At 33.1% G+C, this 21,595-nt stretch overlaps 1 protein-coding gene across 4 annotated transcripts; it reads left to right on the forward strand.

Annotated features, from left to right (window-relative positions):
* The first annotated feature begins 1,376 nt into the window (after positions 1–1,376).
* LOC120331703 (uncharacterized) lies at positions 1,377–21,590 on the forward strand. 4 transcript variants are annotated; one of them, XM_078113403.1, is made up of 15 exons: positions 1,377–1,823; positions 2,288–2,406; positions 3,111–3,315; positions 3,595–3,805; positions 4,648–4,776; positions 5,279–5,752; positions 5,963–6,098; positions 7,289–7,439; positions 8,041–8,145; positions 8,875–8,930; positions 14,813–14,909; positions 15,854–15,955; positions 19,370–19,461; positions 20,040–20,175; positions 20,277–21,590. In XM_078113403.1, exons 1-15 carry the CDS (start codon positions 1,758–1,760, stop codon positions 20,301–20,303), a joined length of 2,106 nt encoding a protein of 701 aa, XP_077969529.1. In that variant the 5' UTR covers positions 1,377–1,757; the 3' UTR covers positions 20,304–21,590. The 4 variants fall into 4 exon arrangements, with proteins under 4 accessions (XP_077969529.1, XP_077969528.1, XP_039254769.2 ...); XM_078113402.1 differs by having other exon boundaries at positions 1,384–1,823; positions 8,041–8,154; XM_039398835.2 differs by lacking the exon at positions 15,854–15,955 and adding an exon at positions 17,947–17,991 and having other exon boundaries at positions 1,387–1,823; positions 8,041–8,154.
* Positions 21,591–21,595: the final 5 nt, after the last annotated feature.

Consider the following 21,595-nt stretch of genomic DNA (forward strand, 5'->3'; position numbering starts at 1 on the left):
GTATATCATAAATATTTTTTTTACAAAACCGTTCGCGTGCCACGTTTGGCGTGTCAAATTTGGCACGCGTGCCCCGTGTTGTGCACCCCTGATGTAATGGACCTTTCCCCGACCTGTGACCCCCGGAATATTTTTCCTATACTTTACCATTGTAGAATTTTCGGGGCTATTCTAAGAGGGCTTTTGTGAGTTGACGCCTGTAAAATGGGCTATGTGTTTTAAACCATCATCATGATTCATCGCATACAACAATCTGTTTTTTAAATGTACCGGTAAAGAATTTTAGCCGACTCTATCACAGCTATTTCTACACAAATTTTTTATTGTTGCAATTAAATTAAAACTCCTAGGAAGACAGAGTGATCATTGAATTATCTGATTTATATTTAAGTTTCCAAAACACAACTGAACACTAACGAATAGAGCTCGAAAACGAGGTAATGTTCACGACCACGCTTGAAAATTTGTATGATTGAGAAAAATGTCTGAGCGGATGCGAAAAGGGAGCATTGTTACGTCACTCTTTGTATCTTGCTGATTGGCCAATGTCACGAAGTAAACAAGGAAGTCGATGCTCGGGGAAAGGTACATTTCTACGACACAAACACATTATAACAGTGAAATAAAAAGAGTAAAAATAAAACAACAAAGATGGAAAGCACGCGTGAGTACTGGCCTGATGGAGAGGGTATCTAGCGAAATTTTGATTGTTACTTCTGGCCGTTAGTCGTTGCTTCTGGCTGAGAAACTTGGCATCACAGACTTCAACAATAATGACTTAGGCAGTATATTTTGATGAATATTCTTCTTTACGAATCACTTCTTTTTTAATTCGATATTGCAACCCTTACAAAATTTGGTTAAAATGTTTATTTTTATTAATTATTTATTGTATATTACGCTGATTATGGAATCAAAATAAACTTATACTTACGGAACACGGATTAGTCATTGCTACAGAACTGGACGGAAACATTTGTGCAGGGAGAAATGTGCTGATTTTAGTTTTCTGTCAGCGAATTTCTCACCATGCAACACAACTACCGCTGTCTTGTGTCAGTTATATACTGGTTTGTACCAAAATTGCCTTTCGCTCAGCGATTCACTACAAATGCTTTTGTAGTGATGTTTTGTGTGATTTGATTATGGCTCACGGCGAGATGATAAAAAATTCTTGTCCTGTTCCAGATTTGCATTGTTGGTGTCAGCTGTGTGCAGACTCTGGACTTAAGATAATAAAGAGGTCATCAATCAGCTGGGCCTGTTGTGCTACGCATCGATAAGTATGGTCACGTCATCGTCTCAGCTTGTTTCGTGAGCGTGCTTCGCTGTCCCCGTATTCCGGATTTCCGTTTGACGCTTTTCTGCCCTTCTAATTTTTTTTATTGTCGCTTACTTTGGTTGTATCTTATTACTTATATTGAAAACTATAGTTAATCAGGAAACTTTAGTTCTGTTATTGCTTATGTTATAGTGTAGCCTACCTTGTGTGTAACTTACCAACTTTGTAATACTGTACCGACTGAAGCAAAATACACAGTACGGTTACGGTACCCGTAACCTGGTACGATAACTCTGTACTGCTGTAACTTCTGAATTTCGAAGGATTAGCCCAAAGGCAGAAAGGTCTGAAGGTTACCGTACTTCGTACCGGTACCTGTAACAGCTGGATAGTGTTGTGATTTTCTGCTACAGTGCTCTGGGATCTCGTTTTCCTTTGGGCGCTTTGAAGAGTTTGAAAGTACTCAACTATTAAAATGGAAGCTCCCTTCAATGACATCAAAGCAATTTTCAAGAAACAGAAATCGATTCCCGCAAATAAGGTTTGTATAGTCTCTTAACACAGTATTAACACCGGTAACACTATACTGCCAGACTGCTGTAACTGTGTAACAGCTTGTTTTGAAAACAATTGCCAATACCGCAATACCGATATCTGGTTTCTGTATTCCAGTATTCTGTCATTGGATGATGTGACCGACTGACTGAGGACTTCAAGAATATAACCTATATTTTGTTATTTACCTATATCAAAATCTATTCTATAGCTTTTTTTGTATTTCAGTACCAGTATGTACTTTCAGACTTTACAGCTTATGGCAGTATGGTAACTGTTCTGTTACCCGTATGTCAATCTGTAATTTTCGTTTAAATACTTTTGATAACACTATTGCTATAACTGTTCTATATCCTATACTGGCATAAGCTATATAACATTTCAACATTTAGAATGGGATAGGATTTACATATTTATTCATTTATATTTGCATTTAACTGAACTTTTTAGACATGCTTCGATTGTGGAGCCAAGAATCCTACATGGGCCAGCATAACATATGGAGTATATCTTTGTATTGACTGTTCAGGAACTCACAGATCTCTTGGCGTTCATTTAACTTTTATAAGGTACAATATGTCTTATAGTCTACTCTTGTTAACAAGAATTTTTGGAATAACTCATTGGTATTAATTTTTTATCCTGTATTATATTGTATACATTAGATTTTGGCAACGTTTCTGGACTACAATCATTTGTTCAGTTAACAGTGCTCGTAACTTGTTAACTACAAAGCCAAAGATAGTTTGTTTTAGGGGACATCATTACTCAATTTTACTGTTTCTTTCCTGGATTCTGAAATAATGTATTTTTGTCAAATTTCATGGCTATGATATTGTTAAATCATAGCATTTCATAGTCAAATTCATAGTCTGTTTATAGCAGTTAAAAGTAATTAGGCCTATAGGTTGAGCTCAACTTTAAAATGAGTTTTTGAATCTCAGTTTTTATTCAATAGAGATAACTAAACTTTTGTTAATTATTTGAATTATTCAAATCTGTTTTCAATTTAATTATGGATGGTATTGTATAGCTCAACTGTCAAAATGACATTTGGTTTGTTTCATAGGATATCCCATATATAGCTGTATCCAGAATTGTTGCTTCTCATTGGGGGTTTATCCAAGAACTTTTAAAGTATTATATATAATTTCTAATTTGCCAAGTTAGACTGTATTAGTTTCAACCCTCAACTCTCCCCCCTGGTTACAACCCTGCTTTTCATATATATTGCCTACTGTTTTATTTCTATGTTGAAATATTTCTTGAATAGATCTATAGAATTAGATCAGAAATGGACATGGGAACAATTGCGAAGTATGCAAGTTGGTGGAAACGCAAGTGCCAGAGCATTTTTCCGTTCGCATGGTTGTTCAAGTAATGACAAACATGCAAAATATAACAGTCGTGCGGCCGTTTTATACAGAAGTAAACTGAAGGGACTTACTGTAGAGGCAATGAAGAAATATGGAAATTCTGTAAGTGACTGCAACTTTACTAATTATAATATTTGAACACATTAAACCGTAGATGCATACTTGGGATTAAGAATGTTCATGATTATGGCTTGTGTGTGTCCCTTTTCAATGAAATTTCTATGAAAGATTTTTTGTATTAAAATCTTGTCGTCTGACTCTTCAACTTCTGAACTGATTTTTGCTCAATCCCCCTCTTTATGTAATCCATAATATCAATTATCCCTATGCATTGACTACTAATGTAGAAAGAAGCACTTTTAAGAGTTCTTTATATTTCAGATGATTCATATTCCAACACAAAGTTCTACTGCTGAACCAACGGTGTCAAGTTCACAAGCAGAAGATGATTTTTTTGCCAAATATAGTGGTGCTTCCCTCAGCAGTGCGGCTTTAAATGTTCGGCATTCGCCCCAACTTCCCAGAGTCAATGATGGTTTGAAACATGTCTCTTCGTCGCCAGCTATGATAAGTCTTGCAAACTCTGAAATAGGTATCTATCTATTAAAAGTGGCAAATGACCAGTTATGGAATATTATATTTTTTTGTTTGGTTAATTAAATCTCATTTTTTCCGCACTACCTATTCTGGCTAAGAATGACATAACAACTGAAGATGAAGCATTAGTTTGGATTCACTTTTATGTTGTTGTGTTTTAGATTTGTTAATACAGCATTTTAATCTGGAACTCTCTATCAGTAATTGTGAATTTGTTATTGAAAAAAATCAAATAAATATTGATATGGAAAATATGTTTCGTTTAAATTGCAGTAAAGTTTTGATAATCGAATTTGTTAATGTTCTAATAATTATAATTCAATTCACTATGAAAATTACATTTTTAGATTTATATACAATGTTTTTTGGTTTACTGCTTACAGTAGGTTATGCTTATGATAGGAATATTCACAATGTGACACATGGAAATGAAATTTAAAAAGTAATTTTATGATTTGATAGCATCATAGACTTAGAAATTGCCTTTGTCAAGCATATTAATGAATTAAACTTACAGCCATTGGCTGGATTGTCTACCAAGATTTTAATCTTTACAAGCCATGTCACTAGTTTCATATATTATGACCATAAGGCATACATTAAATCCTTTTTTGTCTCAAAAATTGATTGTGCGTCTTATAAGCTGGTGCGTCTAATGTATGGTATGTCAGGTAGTGCTCTATGCTTCATTGTCGACACCCCAAACCAGTAGGGTATCGCATTAAAAACTGTTGCATGCTATAGTCCAGTGCGCTTCGTGTATGAATCAAAACCCTTGTAATACGGTGCATTTATGATTGTATTGTTCGAGTATTTAATTTGTACTCATCCATTCAGATGTTGAATTCACGCCAAAATCTGAAAAAGAAAAAGATTTTTTTGGAAGTTTTGATGCTATGAAAGTATCACCCAAAGAGAAGAAACCTCAATTATCTAATGGTTCAAAGCAAGATGTCAGTATCTCAGGTAAATAAAGTAAATAAAGACCATACCTAAAAATATTGAGTTGAATTACTGCTTTTCTTGTACTCTGACAACAGTATATTGAAATATAATGACATAGCTTACTTTTACTATGACAATTCTCTGAATATATATATAGTTTAAATAGTAGATTCCAGTCACGAAGTTAGTTCTGAATAGATATAGTTTGAATACAGTATAGTTTGTATACCAAAATAATGGGCCAAATAAAATTATCTGCAGAATATGAGTATCAGAAGTAGATTTTTTATTCGGACTACACCAGTTCTCCATATTTGTAGGGGAAGGAATTAGTTTCTGGTTATACAAGTTAATTGTTTCTCTCAAACCCTTCCCAACTGTTTATCATCTTTGGATGTATGAGTTTACTGCATTTCGTTCTCATGAGGAAATTTGTAATTAAATTCTGATTTCTGACCGAGGTTTTATTTTGCTCATCGGTGTAATTATCAGCAAACACTTTCAATAATTTTTGTAATCACAGGTCCGAGTGTCCATGCAGCTTTGAGTCATTGGAGTACGGGAGGTAGCGAAATTCCTTCAGGTGCATCTTTAAGTTCATCACTCGCAAATGAAAAGAAAAAAGCTTCACAAGAAAGTGCCAAATCAAGAGAAGAGGAGTTTTTTAAAGCATATGGCGGTTCAAAGCAGCCCGTGGATTCAAAATCCAACACAAAATTATTAGACGCGGCACTAAATGATTTAGTTACGGATAGGACTACTGAAAAAATCTCTAAACTGGATACCGTCGATAAAACTGATAATGTTGATGATGATTGGCCAGTTATGGATGACGAAACGCCTGTTTCAAAAAGTACGCCGTCTATTATTAAACAGAACACCACTTCGTCACAATCACCCCAATCCAGTCAAGGACCAAGCGTAGTATTTTTATCTTCACCGGCATCGAACCAGTCGACAGGAAAATCTTCAATCATTGTGACAAAGAAGAAAAAAGGTAATTGTTTTTGTTAGTAGTTTCTGTTAATAACACTTCCGCTTTTTTCATCTGTTATATTTGTAAACCATTTAGTATTATGAGTTTTAGTAACTCTGAATAAGATCCAAACTTTTTAATTTTTGAAACAATTTTGGTGTTAATAAAGGAGGTTATTAGGCGAATTTAGATGTACATTTCAAGTTTTCATATTGTTTTTTTCATCATCAGCTGGGCTAGGTGCAAAAAGAGGAAGCATTGGAGCTCAAAAAGTAAAAACTGATTTTAAAAACTTAGAAGATTCTGCTAAAGAAAGTGAGAGATTGGCTGCTGCTCAACCCAAACCAAGACCACAACAAAAGCAAGAGTGAGTCCAGTCTGATAACTGATAACAATAGAAATAATTTTTAGTGCTAATAAATATTTTGTCGAATAACATTTCTCCAATTATCATGTTGGTATCTGTAGATCAGGGTTTCTCAAACTTGGATCCGTGATGACTGCACAGGGGGTCCGCAACAATATAAAAAGAGTCTGAAACATATACAAATAGATTATAATCTTATCGAATTGCCATTAGCCTGCCAGTATTCAACGTTAGTATGTATTGATTCAGAATTTCATGAGTTTTATTTTGCAAAGGAAACATTAGATTTACAAACTGGGGCCCGCGGCTCAAAAAGTTTGGGAAACCCTGTTAGACTATATTGACATTGATTAATTTTATGCACATTTCACTGAACCAGTTTCCTTACAGAAAAAAGCAAATACCTTAGTATAACAAGGTTTTTCTATGTACTACTAGTCTACCATCGTGCTTTTTTGATCTCATGGGTTATAGATTTGAGTAACCAACTATATTTCATTTATTGTTAACAACTTTATCAATCATAATTTCATATTAAAGAACATGTACTCGCTATTTCAAAATGTCTAATATTTATTCTATCATGTGAAATGGACTTTGTACCTCAAAGCAGAGAACACAAGTACTTTTATACGTTTGTTGCCCTTATCCTATATAGTCCATTTAGATTTTATTATTTTGTAATATTCAATGGTAGTCATGAAGATACAATAGTAGTGTAAAAATTGTCATTTCTTCGTTTTTTAGTTTAGCTGTTCCCAGCTTTTCGTACATTACTCTCTATGCACGTTTTGGATCTCTTTTTCCCATTTGTTGTTATGTAGGCTATTACAATAATCTCAAATAATTAAACAATATTAGTAAATTCAAGGGGGTAGGCCAGTTATAGATAATAAACTGTGTTATTGGGCCAGAGGCTCAAAACTCAATATGAAAAGCTTCGAATAAAAAACATTATATTTACAAAAGCCAGTTCAACAGCTAGGCTAACATTTGTATATTAATAAGTAACATACAATAATAATTATGACGTTCTTTTTATCGCTATTTTCAACGGAACTTTATATCCATAAATGCTCAAGTAATATCAGCAGACACAAGTGGGCCGCATGAAACACTCCGAGGACTCGTGGGTCGTAGTTTGGAACCCCTGCCTGTTTTGATGTTATTATCATTGATATTTGCTTTAGGCTTTCAAGTATGTTGACATATCAGAACGGGGGTACAAAATCCAAAACTGTAGTGCCAGAACATAAGAAAGAAATGTCAGATAGATTGGGAATGGGATTTTCTGGCAACAGAGGAATCTCACATTCAGCAGATATGGAGACTATTGAACAGGTGTGAAGTATGCTTAATTGCTTCATGTACAAAAATAGCTTGTTTGCATTCCATAGAATGCTAGCGATCATTTTGCATAATTAGTGTTGTCAGATTCCAATCAATTTCAAATTTGAACTATTTGAAAATGGAAGAAGTAGCTGGAAAGCTATTACTTCTACTCTGTTGTTTTGTTTCAATTTGGAGTCCCATAGGACCCAATATTCCAATGTTTTTCCCCAGTATATTGGACGATAAACTTAGATACTTATACAATGTATACTTAATTACTCTCACAAAAAGAATGGGCACTCCCGTAGTATATGTACCGGGCAAATTAAGGTTAGGCCATAATTTTATTCAGATTTTCCTCAAGCTTTCCGGTTGAACTGAGAAAATTTTAGTTTTATTACAAGTTCGAGGACTGTCTGTGTTAGGTTTCAGGCCCTTTATACAACTTGATGTAGAGTAGGCGAACAAAATTAGTTACCTCCATATTGCTGCATACACTTGTGGAGCGCCAAAGAATGAGCCTACAAATTAATAAAGTAGTATTAGTTTGTTCTGTTCTGAGAGCCCTTTTTTTCAATGTTATTTTTTTTCATGGATGCTTCGATTTCAGGAGGGAGTTAATGGAAGAAGGAACAGAAATCGTGGAGATGGACGACGTAAAAACAGATATCTTGATGACGATTTTGAAAGTGATGATGACGATGATTTTGTAATTGTGCGACAAGTAAAATTATTTGCATGTTTCTTTCCTTTGTCTTTGCATTTTCAGCTTTGGTGAATAATGGTGATACGCAGCACTTGTCACGCTTGCAATGCCGTAGTTGGTTTAGAATTTGGTTGATGTAAATCACAATTCCCATATATGTTTTTCTGATTTGTAATATAAAAATCATAAAATATCTTCTAGCCTTTGTGCTACGTATCTCCACTCTAGTCTGGGTGTAATATCCCCGCCGCTTAGGCTGTAGCAATATTGGGTTTAAGTGCTAATAAAGGAATGGTTTCCTGTTGGCTGTTATAAATCATATTTAATTCCTACCAGTGCATAGCTTCTTGTCTAGAGTCTTGCTCAGAGTGATGGCATTATGAAAGTATTTTGTATATTTTTCAGTTTTTCATTATTGGTGAAAGGTTACAATAGGCATGAATAGCAGTGATAATAAGTTTCGGTGAATGTTGTCAAGTACAATTCTGACCAGTTGCTTTGCTTTCACCTAACAAAGTTTTGCATACATAGATATGTAAAACCTAGAACAAAACTACTATAGGACTAGAAATCTTGTTGCTTCTGCAAAAACTGGTGTTAAATATTTAATACACACTATCGCTACTTAAGTTTGGCTTTCTATTTTTTTCTGCATGGCCTTTTATTTTAAATTATTATTTTTCGTTGATTATGACAATATATTTCATTTCGATTCATTTCAATTTATTTCTATCTTAGGCAATGTCACAGAGAGAAGACAGCTATCGGAATGGAAATTCATACAGAAATGAAAGGTAATGGTCTATTTTGCTCACCAACTAGTTCGTTTGTTTCTGAGAATTATATCATTGCTGGATAAAATAATTTTATAAGGTTTATAGTCCATTTACCCACATTACTGTTGTTGTTTAATTTGAAACATTGTGAAAAAAACGCCAAATGTTTACTCATTGAATGGTTCCTAGTTTGAATCAGGCATTCAAATTCTATCGAGACAGTAGGCTACTTATATTCAAATACTTTTGCATGAAATTAGTTTTGTGTACATAGTATGACCCATATTTATATTTGGAAACCAGTGTTCACTATTAGCGCACTTTTTTGCGAAAATTGCGAAGCACTTTCGCAACTTTTTTTAGGGACTGCGAAATAGCACTTTTTTCCGATTTTGAAGAGAAATAGCACTTTTTTCCGATTTTGAATGGAATAAAAATTCAAAGTTAACAAATATTTTCGAGTATTAAGTTGACAAATAAGTAACATACTGGTACTTTTGTAACTCAATTCTGCATATCATAACGATATTTACCGGAATTCTAACCTATGAGATGCAGACATAGGAGATAAAGCTTTTGCATTAACGACAAAATTCTTGTTTATAATATGATTATTATACAAGCACACGGATTCCGCTTCTCCCGCAAAAAACGCTCTCGGGGCGTTTCTTTGAACGAGAGTGGTCATGTGACTATCAATGATATCGATGAATTCAAAATGACTATAAAAAGTGTTAGTAAGGTGTTATAGTCACTTTGGATGAATTGTGACCAAACTGCACGATTTTCAAATCAGACTTAACTTTTAGCAGCATGTCACAGATTTGCAAAATCAACAAATTCACAAAATACCATTAAGTGCCATTTTATTGTAATCACAATGTTGAAAGGACGTGGCATTTTCCGGAATTTTGCGATATTTACACAACTATTTCTCATTGATATGCGAGGAGGGGTGGGCATAAACGTGGTGGAAACATTAAAAAATCGGCAACAAAGCCTTTTTACTGGTTAATTCCGTTGTAATAGCTAATTGTTCTTGTCACCGATCGTTTTGGCGGCGATATCCAGGTTTTGGGTAATCTATATTCCCGCCCTCTCTTTTTTACAAATATGAATTCTTGTGGGTCGGCGGACATCGAAGTTTTATATTTCGGGTTTACCCGTTCGTTCACATCGGCAACAGCTGTTGAAGACATTGAGGACTCAAATTAACATTTGCGCTGGCTTTAATATTACCTATCAAGATTGTAAATTTACCGTCCCAATTTTATGTGAATGGTAATATTATTGTCCATACCGTGATGCAGATATTTATTAGGACGATAATTAACTTTCTCATGTATTTCTATGGTGATAAACTTCGCAAATCTGAAATTGTGCCAATCCTGAATGTTGATTTGAAATAGTGATTGAATAATTCGGCTATAAAGGCATTTCTGCGTGGTCATAAGACGAGATGACGTTAATGAACAGCACTTCTTTTGCAGGATATTTTAGGTATGCGACTTAAAGCTAAAAAGATTGGGCTCGAGTGCCTAATAGAGGTCAGGCGCTAATTGTAACTAATTCCCTCAAGTTTCAACGTGTTTTCAACAAAACAATACCCCGGCGATAATTATAGCTAAAATGTTACCGAGCAATTCACAATTTTATTTATGGAATTTGCAAATTCACCAGTTTCTTGACGATTTTGATATTGTCACGCCCTAATTATTCGTGCAAAAAATACTCCCCTTCTTCCGCGGCGGTTTGACGGGTTCTTTGTTCCATTCTTCAGAAAGTTCTGACACGGGGATATAGAATACTGAATCCGGAGGGTTGAATCCCTGTCCACTTACTGGTGATTTTCCGTTTTAAAATGCGTGAAACATTCTCTATTTTAAATTAAATGACGTTTCGCGGGCTAGAGTTCTCCCCGAAAATGATGTGTTCCAGACGTTAGTTAGACGATAGATAAAACATTAAATTAATAATTTTCGTGACGCACCGTTTTCGAAAATACAAAGTTATATCGCAAAAAATGCCTTATGATACATTTGGAATGAAACATTATTTACGGTGAATTCAGATCACATTTTACTCTCCATGACACCCGGTATCCGAAAATACAGTTGTATCTCGAAAAATGTGTTTTGTTACATTTAAAATAAAACATTTTTGCGATTAATTTAGATCCTATTTTACTTTTCAGGACACCCGTTTTTGATAATACAAGGTTATATCGCAAAATGTGTTTTGTTACATTCAAAATAAAACATTTTTGCAATTAATTTAGATCAAATTTTACCTTTCATTAATAATAATTTTCAACAAAACAATACCCCGACGGTCATTAAAGCTGAATTCGTTACCGAATAATTCGCAATTTTATTTACTGAATTTGCAATTTCAAGATCTCACTTGACGATTTTGATGATGTCATGCCCTAATTATTACTGCTTAAATGCCTCAAAATACAACAAATGTAATCATTTTCGACGATAACAGGCGCAACAATTCGTAAACGAGCCGTTATAACGAAATTCGCGATTGATTTTACCTCTCTCTTGTTTACAATTTTAACATCCCGCCGGCCATGTATGGTCGAATAAAATGTTCACATATTCGAAACATGACTTGGCCAAGGAGGGAAGGGCTCACTAAAGAGCTAATAGAAAGTACATACGCGAGGGTATGATATTAATATCGAGGATATTTGTGAGCATATCACAGGACGGAAATATTTTGCACCCGGCTGTTTGTTGGCAGAACAACTATACGCTAAAGTTAATTGATCGAATACAGGGAAGTATTTATTTATCATCTCACTTGCGAACATCGAGGTTTTGGCGGAATTGTACGATCATGTTGTCTTCCTTAAATAATAACTTTTTCAATAAATGTTCATTTTACTTTTGCGTCTCTATTATATGTCTGGTTTTCATTTATTTTAAATTCGAAATTGTCCGAAATACTCCAACAGGTGTATAGGTACAATTATAATAGTACTTACCAAAGTACCTACCAGGGAAGTTTAGTACACACGATGTGTAAAGGGCGTCGTAACTCCCGTTTATTAATTATAATTTTTTTTTACATTCTGCTTAAGAAACAACGGCAGTCATCTCACGTAACTCTCGCGACCAAATATTTTTTGTTTTGTATGGCATCGTCTTGGCGACGAATTTATTGCCGACTGAATTTTCATTGTGTTTTAGGTTAGTTATTTTCTGTTTGTTGGTTTCTAAACTTTACAAACTTGGGTAGCAATTACTATTAATGTGAGATTTGTGCATATGAACGATTGAATATCGCGACTGGATGTCCGATATCTGAGAATGCGTAATTCTCTTTCAACATTAATTTTCAGGATATCAGCGTTCATGTGGTCGAATAAAAATTATTTATCAAATGGATTGGTATTTCGAGACACTCTCAAAATTATTTGGGATCCATTATCATATCATTCATTTATTTTTTATATTCATGTTTTTCTCAAGAATCACCCTTGTTATATTTAGTGTACCTTCGCAAAAGAAAACTCTTTGATGTCATTGTTCCTATTAGTGTAATTGAAATATATGGAAACCTCGCAAGTGGCGTTGTGATGCGAATATTTGATACTAGGTCAGCAGCATTACAAAGAGTGCTATTTATGAATGCTGAAAGTACATGACATTACTAAACCTTTTGCCAATATATGATGTTTTCTGCCCGATTTAAACTAACTCGCACGCAAACCAAGGCAAGTGGACATTTAAAAATTACTTGTCTTTGGGTAAGCTCTGAAATAATATAATATAAATGTAAATGAGAAATTAGGTCACGCTAGCTCACGAAACAAGGATGTTCAAGGAGGATTTTCAAAGTGATCTTGTGTAATATTTCGGAGAAAAAAGTTTGAAAGGAAAGTAGGTCAACCTATCTCCTAAAACAGGGGAGTATCCTGCATAATATTTCGGAGGGAACGTAAGTTAACCTATCTTTCAAAACAGCGGGTGCCGACTTTCAAAGTGGTTCAAAATCACAAATGAATAATTATCAGATTAGGTTTAGAGATGAATCGAAAAGTTGAATTTCCAGCGCACCTAACCCTAATTAGTTGATTGCTATTTATATTTGGGGGGGGGGGGTTTGCACCGGATTTGTACAAACGATCCACCCTGTAACTAATATGGTTTCCAGCCGGCCTCGTGTCTGTTAGATGGAAGGAGTAACTAATGTGAAAGTCTTTGCTGTTTACGCGAGTAAGCAACTGACACCGTGATACATTGCATGAAAGTTTTGTCCGCGGCAGGTGTTAGCAGATGTCATTTCGTTGCCGATGAATTTGCTTGTTTTAATTAAACATGAATTCCCTTAAAGGGAACTCGGTTAACGAAAAGGCTTCTCTTTAATTCATAATATTAACCGGAGGAGCCCTTTTTCGAGTATCTATGCCGTTTTAAATGGGTTATATGAAAGGCTAGGGCACCTAACTTGTTAAAATCGGCAAAAGCACTTTCGCACTTTTTTTTTGGACTGCGAAGCACTTTCGCACTCATAATTTGCTTAGAGTTAACACTGTTGGAAACCATTATTCCCCATCCCTTCAAATTGAAGATGTAAAATCAGATAGTATGCAAAATGCTTAAAGATAAACTATACCTAAAATGTTCAGGTGGGAGTTGTTAGAATATATATGAGCACCAAGGATGTCCAAAACGAACCGAATATTCGAATACATTTAAAAATTGGGGCACTCCCGTAGTATGTGACCAAGATGGCGGACACCAGAGCGTAGTATGTGTACCATGTTAGGGTTAAGCCATGATTTCAGGTACAACTACTACGGGAGTCACTTGGCTAGTCTCCGAACTCGTAATAGAACTAAGATAAGTAAAATTGAAATAAAATTATGTCCCAACTCCCAACCCTAATCTGGTTGGTACACATACTATGTTCAGGTGTCCGCCATCTTGGTTCACATACTAAGGGAACGCCGAAATTAGTTATATTCAATTTAGTGACTTCTTGATTTTTGGAATAATTTAGAATATTTTCATTTGAGAATGTCTGTTCAAGTATTTATTATCCTATGATAGGCAAAAAATTAGTAACTTCCGACTAAATAAAATAGGGAGTACTGATTAAAACAATGTTTGTCTTAATTATTCTGCAAGACTAAATTCAATTTCTACAAATTCGCAATTGTCTGAAGAATTTCTATCGTGGAAAAGTCCCATTTTAGAAAATATTCAATATTTCGAAAAATTAATTTAGAATGTATTCGGAAATCGGAATAATACAATATTTGGTATTGGCCATCCTTGATGAGCATCTTTGATCTGTTATTGTCAACCCCTTACCTGTGGGCCGAATGAGCACGATTAACTTTTTGACTTTCGTATGACAACTAGGCCTGGAAATTTGAAGAAAAACACTTTAACAGCTAACCAGGTCAAGTTAACCGGTTAACCGCATAATAATAAGTTATATGAACTAATCATTTTTGAAAAAAGGTGATTTGTACCTTAAATGTCAGTTAACGTTAAAATAAATCGTAGCTGTTACCCATCAAAATCGGTTAAGCGTTACCAGCCCTTATGACAACACCTATTTACTAATATGACAATAACTCCTATTTCAGTATTTGTCACATTGGGGCCAAGACTCTGCTAGCTGTCATCATTTGTTTCCACGTCTTGTTTTCATACTGTAATTTTACATTTATAAGTTTAGCATAATATCATTTTTCTAAATATTGTTAGCGAATGTGCAAAACTGGACACTCAAACTACTTGACATAAAGTAAAAAAAAGATTTTATCTGATTCTTGAACTGGAGTTGCAAGCTTCATATATAATCCGATTTGGTATAATATTCAGTGTTTTCTACTTTTTTGTATTTAATGCTTCGTACCTTTATTAATATTACAGGCCGAACAGAATGGATCTCCGCAGTGATGTTTCATCTTCAAGATTCGATAACTCGAACTCGATTTCTTCAGAACAAATGTTCAGAAATACTGATGATGTAAGATATTGGTGATGTCATGCGAACTTGCTTTAGTTCCGTTTATATAATCGGTGTATTTTTGATGTTTTCTAATTGCCGTTTAAGAGCTGGCAAAGCTTTGCAAAGGGTATAATTTGGGTTTCAAACAGCCTAATCAAAAAGTGCGCCAAGGCATACTTCAAACTGTTTGCTATTTTATAATTCGTCATTTTATCAATCTGCTTTTCCGGATGCATTCTAAAATATTGAATATATTCTATATTTCATCATGATTAGCACTGAATACATAGAAGTCAATAAACATTCAAAGAGTTGATTTTCGAAAATAAAAATAAAATGATTTTATTGTTGTACTGTTGTCTGAAATCAAATTAAAACCTTTTTGGTTATACTTCCATTGCTCAAAATTTCAATTTTTCCAATAAAATTATTCCTAAACTCAAGAATCTTATATAATAAATAAAATAAATAGGTCATTCGATTCGATTTAAGCACCGTTAGTTATCAGTTTCCAAATAAAAAGTTTTCTGCACTGAATTATGCTGAAATTTTCACTTTCTCACCTGAAATATTTTTGGTGACTTGTGCTTGGTGTTTAATTCTTGCACTGGTGTGCTGGGATATTTACACTGAATTATACTCTCTCTTTTTGTTCCTTGATGATATTGCCTCCACCCTTTTGCACTAAAGTATCACATGTATATGAAATATTATACTGGTGTGGTGTGTACTTATATATCAAGTCCAGGACAACTTACCGGTATTTAACTGTTTTCTTAGTGATTCAAAATCTTCGCCTAAACTCAAGTATATTCGCTTGACTAAGGTTTTAAAACTTAGTGAATATTTTTAATAATAGCCATCTCGTTTAGGTATTATTGTAATTCTAATTTTTCAGTCCTCTAGCATTGTTATATGTCTTAAGTGTTTTATTATGTTTTTTTACTTAATCTTCCTTCCAGCCAACAGAGGCTATGGATGACATTAATGTGCGTAAGGAAATTGAACATGAAATAGACCCTAAGCTTCTTACATTTAGAAGAGCAAGTGAAAGTGTGCTCTTGGTAAAAAGTAGAATGTTTGTAGAAGGACATATGTCCATTTTGTAGTCTCTGTACATAAACTATGCTATAATATCATCCTTATACCATCTAGATATGTAGGCTGTCTGTATATAATTCAAAAGTAGTATAAAATTGATTTTGTTTGGTCTAAAAATTGGATTAGTCATATTAAAATGAAGTTAGGCCTTCTTGAATTTCAATAGGGTCCTTTAGTTTAAAAACTTCTGATATTATTTATGCACATAATTTGTAAGGGATATACTTCTGTTTCATCTTCTAGAGATTTTGGCTATTTCTCTTTCTTTCTATATTAAGCAAGGCTGTATTCTGTCGAAAAGAGTCAAAATGACATGATTGTGAGTTTATAAAATTCCAATAACATTAAAAAAAATTTAAATATTCTGTAGGATCGTATGCCCAAAATTGGGAATTATTCGACTCATCCCAATTATACTTATTAATAGCTGCAAAATATCATACAGAAATATTCTGAAATATAAGTCATGTCACTTGTCAAAACTTGCATTGTAATAAACATGGGTGTAAGGATAGCCACTCATAACAACCCATATACCTCTAAAACGCCCCTTGCTAGAAGAATTGAAGTATGCACTCGACTTTTTTCGAAAAACATTCAAGTTTGCCTCTTCAATCTGTTGCATTATAGTATTATGTTGAATGGGAACAATATCACAGCAATTCATCCTAATAAGTAAAAAAAAAGTAAAATAAGGTTCTGCTATGGGAATCATCAAGTCTGTATATCAATATCATAGTTTCAAATTGAATATAAATTAAAACACTGGTTACTCTGGGAGGGTTGGAGAAGTGCAGTAATAAAGACTTATTCAAAATAGTTTCCAGAATGGTAAAACATAAGACAAAGTTTTATGATAACCAGTTTGTTCTTGAAATGAAGTTACGATATCAATTTTCTCATTATTTTAATCTAAATACCATGGATTTAGTAGTTATATTAAATGTTTTAGTGATATTACTGGACTTGGATAGCCAATTTTATCAGATCTGGTTAAAAGATCTGAACATGTAATTAAATGTAATAATTTTCTATTCTAACTTTGATAATATAATTTAAACTACCTACCTATCATTCCATAGATATAGTTAGTGTAATGCAAATAGTCACTTTTAGTTCACTCAACGTTTATTTTTCTTCCCATTAAACAGATCGCATTGGGTGTGGCCATAGATAAAAGTTTCATTTATAACACACTTATCCAATTGGCCAAGATTAGTTACCTTTAACATATTTCATTTGTATATTCTTCCCTTTTTATTTTATTTTGTAGTTATTTTGAAGCTAACTTCATTTAACAGTAACATGTTATTGTTTCTTTTTTTCTTTTAATATTGTTGTCTAGTACCCTCTGGTCAGGTAACGAAAAGAAGATGGTTCAGCATGACAGTTATTTTTATTTGTTTCATCATTGTAGTATAGTATTATATCTTAATTATTGACAAATATTTTGTTTATAAAATTCGGGCGTTTTTTAGGAATCAATTGTAATTGGATTCTAGATATAATTATACTACCTTCTGAGTTCTGACTTCTAAATAATTTTGTTCAAAATTGTAAATTCATGTAATTGATTTCGACTGTAGCCAAAAAAATATTTGGAATATAACATCCCTGGTTAGTTGTAATGACATGATTTACTTATTCAAATTTTCCAGACTATTTAATATTTATATGATGTTCAAAATTTGTTTGTAAATGATTTAAATTCAGATTTTAGTTCAAAATTTGCAAAGTATTTTAAAAATAGTTTCAATTTTATTCTAGTTGTACAATAGTAATAATTCAGTTAGTGAAATTCTTCATTTTTAGTTTTTTCCACCAAATTTTATCTCAACCTCAAATTCAAGGTTGCTAAATTTGAAATCAGACATTTCAGTTCCCTATCTGTTACTGGACATTTTTTAACATCTTAATTGTTTTAATCATTTTTTGTGCTATCAATTTTGTGCAGTCTTGGAAAGGACGTCATGTGTCCATAACATCGTCTCAAATTAAGGTATTATGTTTGAAAAAGAAAACGAATCTTGGCATGTATATTTATGTTGTGTTTTATTTTGTTTAATGGGACGGTGAGAAACGGCGGGAGAGGCATGATTATTTGTTGTTTTTATTGTGTTCTGCATCTGGTTAAGGTTAGTTTAAACTGGAAAGCGTCTGCGCATTTGTTTCTTCTTTTTTTTTAGTTTTGCTTTGTGGTCAAAAACATAACAAACATGATACAAACATAAAGTCGAGTCGGCCTTGGGCGAAACACACAATTACAATCATTAATGGACATGTGAAAATAAAATAATCATTGCCTATTTTTTATTGAAAACTTATACACATGAATTCCTAAACACAAAAGCATATTCAATATAGCAATATAAAACAATCAACCAGGCTTCAATAACAATACTAAAGTGTTTTACAAATGAAATATAACATATACATTGCTTACAATGTATTAGATATGAACTTTTTAAGTATTCTTTTAATATTACCTCAAGTCTTTAGTAATTTTCGATATCTGAGATTTTTTTGTTATAGTTACATACTTACCGTAATAGATTATGGCACTGGACTATGGCTTCAGTAGGTAGCTGTTTATGTTGGTCTATTGATTTTGTAATGTACAAGTGAAAGCTATGATATACCGGTAGATATTGTAGTGCATCTATATATGGTGTTATATTAGCCAATAGTTAGATTCTCAATGTTTTCTGTTTATTTGTGCAGACTCGTTGTTGTGTTGAGAATTTGTAAGAAAATTGACAGAATTTTATTTGTCATTTTATGTTGCTTTTAGAGGAAATACAATTAAAAAATATTTAAATGCATGGAATTCTATTTTTTTATACATTGCATGATCTCGTTATTTGAGTGTATATAGTTTTTGTTATCGTGCTATTTTTTTTCCATACTGATGGTATATCCGCTTATGTAACTGTACTATAAGCAGAGTTGCTAAATTGTTCACTTTCAATCTTTTAGAATGGATGTGAATTTTAGTGCCAGTAAGCAGCCTGTCAATAATTTCTAATGCTGAACAATTCGCTTTCGCCTCTATAATAATTTCTTTCTGCTTATGGTGTTTAATTTATAGCTTTGATGTAAATGAATTTGAAAAAGACAACAAAAATATCCCAAGATAAACAGTCCCAAGTTCCACGTATATAATACGTAATTAATCATCATGATTTTTGCTTACGTAAATTGGGTGTTATCCACATTCTATATACAGAAATAAAATTTGTAATCTTCGCTAATTTAAAATATTTATGGCAATTTCTATGTTAACTAACAAACACTAAAACCTGATGAAAAAATGATTGCTTCTCACTTCTTTAATAATATCAATGTTGAAATCACTTTTGATATTTTTGATTGCATAGTCTCGTAACCGTGCATCACAATTCGAAGGAAAGACTTCAATCAGTAGCGAAGAGTTTTTTGGAAAAAATGAGGATCACCCAAGTACAAATAAGTGAGTTGAATCCATAGCTAATATATCTTAATATCTTGTGATTTATATAGCTGTAGATCTAGCGAGAAAGTATCATAAAATCATACTGTATTTCCCCGAAAGTTTTCTTTTTTTTAATTTTCTTATGAAAAATAACACTAGGGCTTATTTTGGGGAGGATGTCTTTTATTTTCACTTATCAAAAACAAAATTACAAAGTAGAGAATGACAATATTTTCAAATATACAAAATATGAAAACAGATATTCATTTACTTAAAAAAAAAAACATCAGGCTAGGTCTTAATTTCGGGGAGACACAGTTGTTGCATGGCCAGAAAAGAAGGTTTGGACTGAATGACCAATTTTGAGACTAAAAACTTGGCTGTTTGTAAACTCACTTCAACTGCCAGAAGTCTCTACCTCTGACAAAAGGTTTATTTGTTCACTATTTAGAAACTTATCATGATAAAAACATCAATTTCTGAACCTGCTGCAATCATCTACCTTTCCCAACATTATTGATTGTGACATCTAGAAAAGTAGGTTTTGTTAACAGTATATTATTTGGAACTTTTTTTTAACTTTCACTTGCTTTAAGGCCTGCTGGCTCAGCAATGTCTCCTACATCTCTGTTGAATGCTGCGAATACAGATATGACGCAATTGAAGGAAGGGGTGCGAAACATGGCAGGAAAGCTATCAAATCTAGCAAATGATATGTACAATGCTATACCGGTAAGCATATCTATTATGTGACATGCATTCTATATTCATCTTCTCATCCTGCACAATTTTGGTTTTAAAAACGTGTTAACTAATTACTTCAAAATTTTTAGACCCGAGGAAAATATGACAAATCTTGAACTACAAGAAAGAAATCCGTGCAATAATTTTTATTGTCAATGGACATGATTTTATCAAGCTTCGTTGCACTGCTGTGTATAGACATATTTTTATTTTATTTCTCAATGTACAAAAATAAAAGAAAAGATTGCATTGTTAGCTTTTTGGCAAACTTTGGGAGTCATTCGTATTATTGTACTGTGTTCTATTAACACAATAAAAATGGTTTAATTTTTCTGCAAAATATGAAATATAATTTGTCTTTGCTAAACTAAACCTTAATAACATTTCAATTTCTCACTTGTAGGAGTACCGATAAGTCAAACAGGTAGCGTGCGATTATTAAACCTCTTGACTAAAATTTGAAATTGATTTTTGAATACCATGTGTGGAATGTAATATGAAAACGAATGTCCGTTATTTTGTTTGATTAATTTTTTATAATTATCAGTGATGATTAAATAATTTGTTCTTAAATTGCTGCCATATTATTATCATATTCTGACAAATGCCAACAACACTGATGCTCTAATTATTTCTATTCTAAATCAAAAATATTTGTATACGGCTATGTGCGACCAATTTTTTGATCCAACCACTGCGAAATTAAGGACCAAGATTATTATGCTATACTAATTAATATGTATAAGTATATTTTTTCTTAGCATTTAGATTCAACTGTGCATATTTAAGTCGTTAGTGGTGAAAATTGTATAAACACAATGTTTATTATGCAATGCATGGATGTGTTGTAGTTTTAATGAATGACATTCCCACTTGAATAATCATTCAAAACAACTCTAACCATATGTATTGCCTTTAGTAATAGGTCACGGCCATAACCCTGGATATATTAAACTGGTAAAATCTCATTGGTTTGTAGGATGAATGACAATCACCAACCTAGTTTGGGCTTCCTTATGCTTTTTTGTCTCAAGTAGTCTAGAAATGTATAATTTAAAGACACATCTCAATTGGGTGCTCAAGGACTGCTAATATTTCGCAAGCAAACAGTTACTGTATCAAAATATCTCTTCTTCAGTTATGCTATTCCATCTTATCACAGAAGAAAAATGTAAGAGTAGATTTGGAACAGAATCAATGAGAGTCTGTGAAGAGCTTTTTTCTCCTCACAGAAAGTGCTTCTGTTCCAGACAGATTCAGTATATCATGATTTCTTTTCATTTTCTTGTAAATAATACATCGCTTTTGATGCCTTTTAGAAATAATTATAGGTAAAGTAGTCCATGAATGTGATGTCATTGGTGTTTTTTCTTGCGGAGAATATAGAGGTGCAATGTCACCAATGAAT

This window comes from Styela clava, chromosome 6 (assembly GCF_964204865.1).
Source record: "Styela clava chromosome 6, kaStyClav1.hap1.2, whole genome shotgun sequence".
Taxonomy (NCBI): Eukaryota; Metazoa; Chordata; class Ascidiacea; order Stolidobranchia; family Styelidae; genus Styela; species Styela clava.

Excerpts from the sequence above, each read along its gene's own strand:
- LOC120331703 (XM_078113402.1), top strand. The coding sequence starts at position 1,758 with ATGGAAGCTCCCTTCAATGACATCAAAGCAATTTTCAAGAAACAGAAA. Across the intron at positions 7,440-8,040 it reads ATATGGAGACTATTGAACAG|GAGGGAGTTAATGGAAGAAG; the intron begins GTGTGAAGTATG and ends CTTCGATTTCAG. Across the intron at positions 8,155-8,874 it reads ATTTTGTAATTGTGCGACAA|GCAATGTCACAGAGAGAAGA; the intron begins GTAAAATTATTT and ends TTTCTATCTTAG.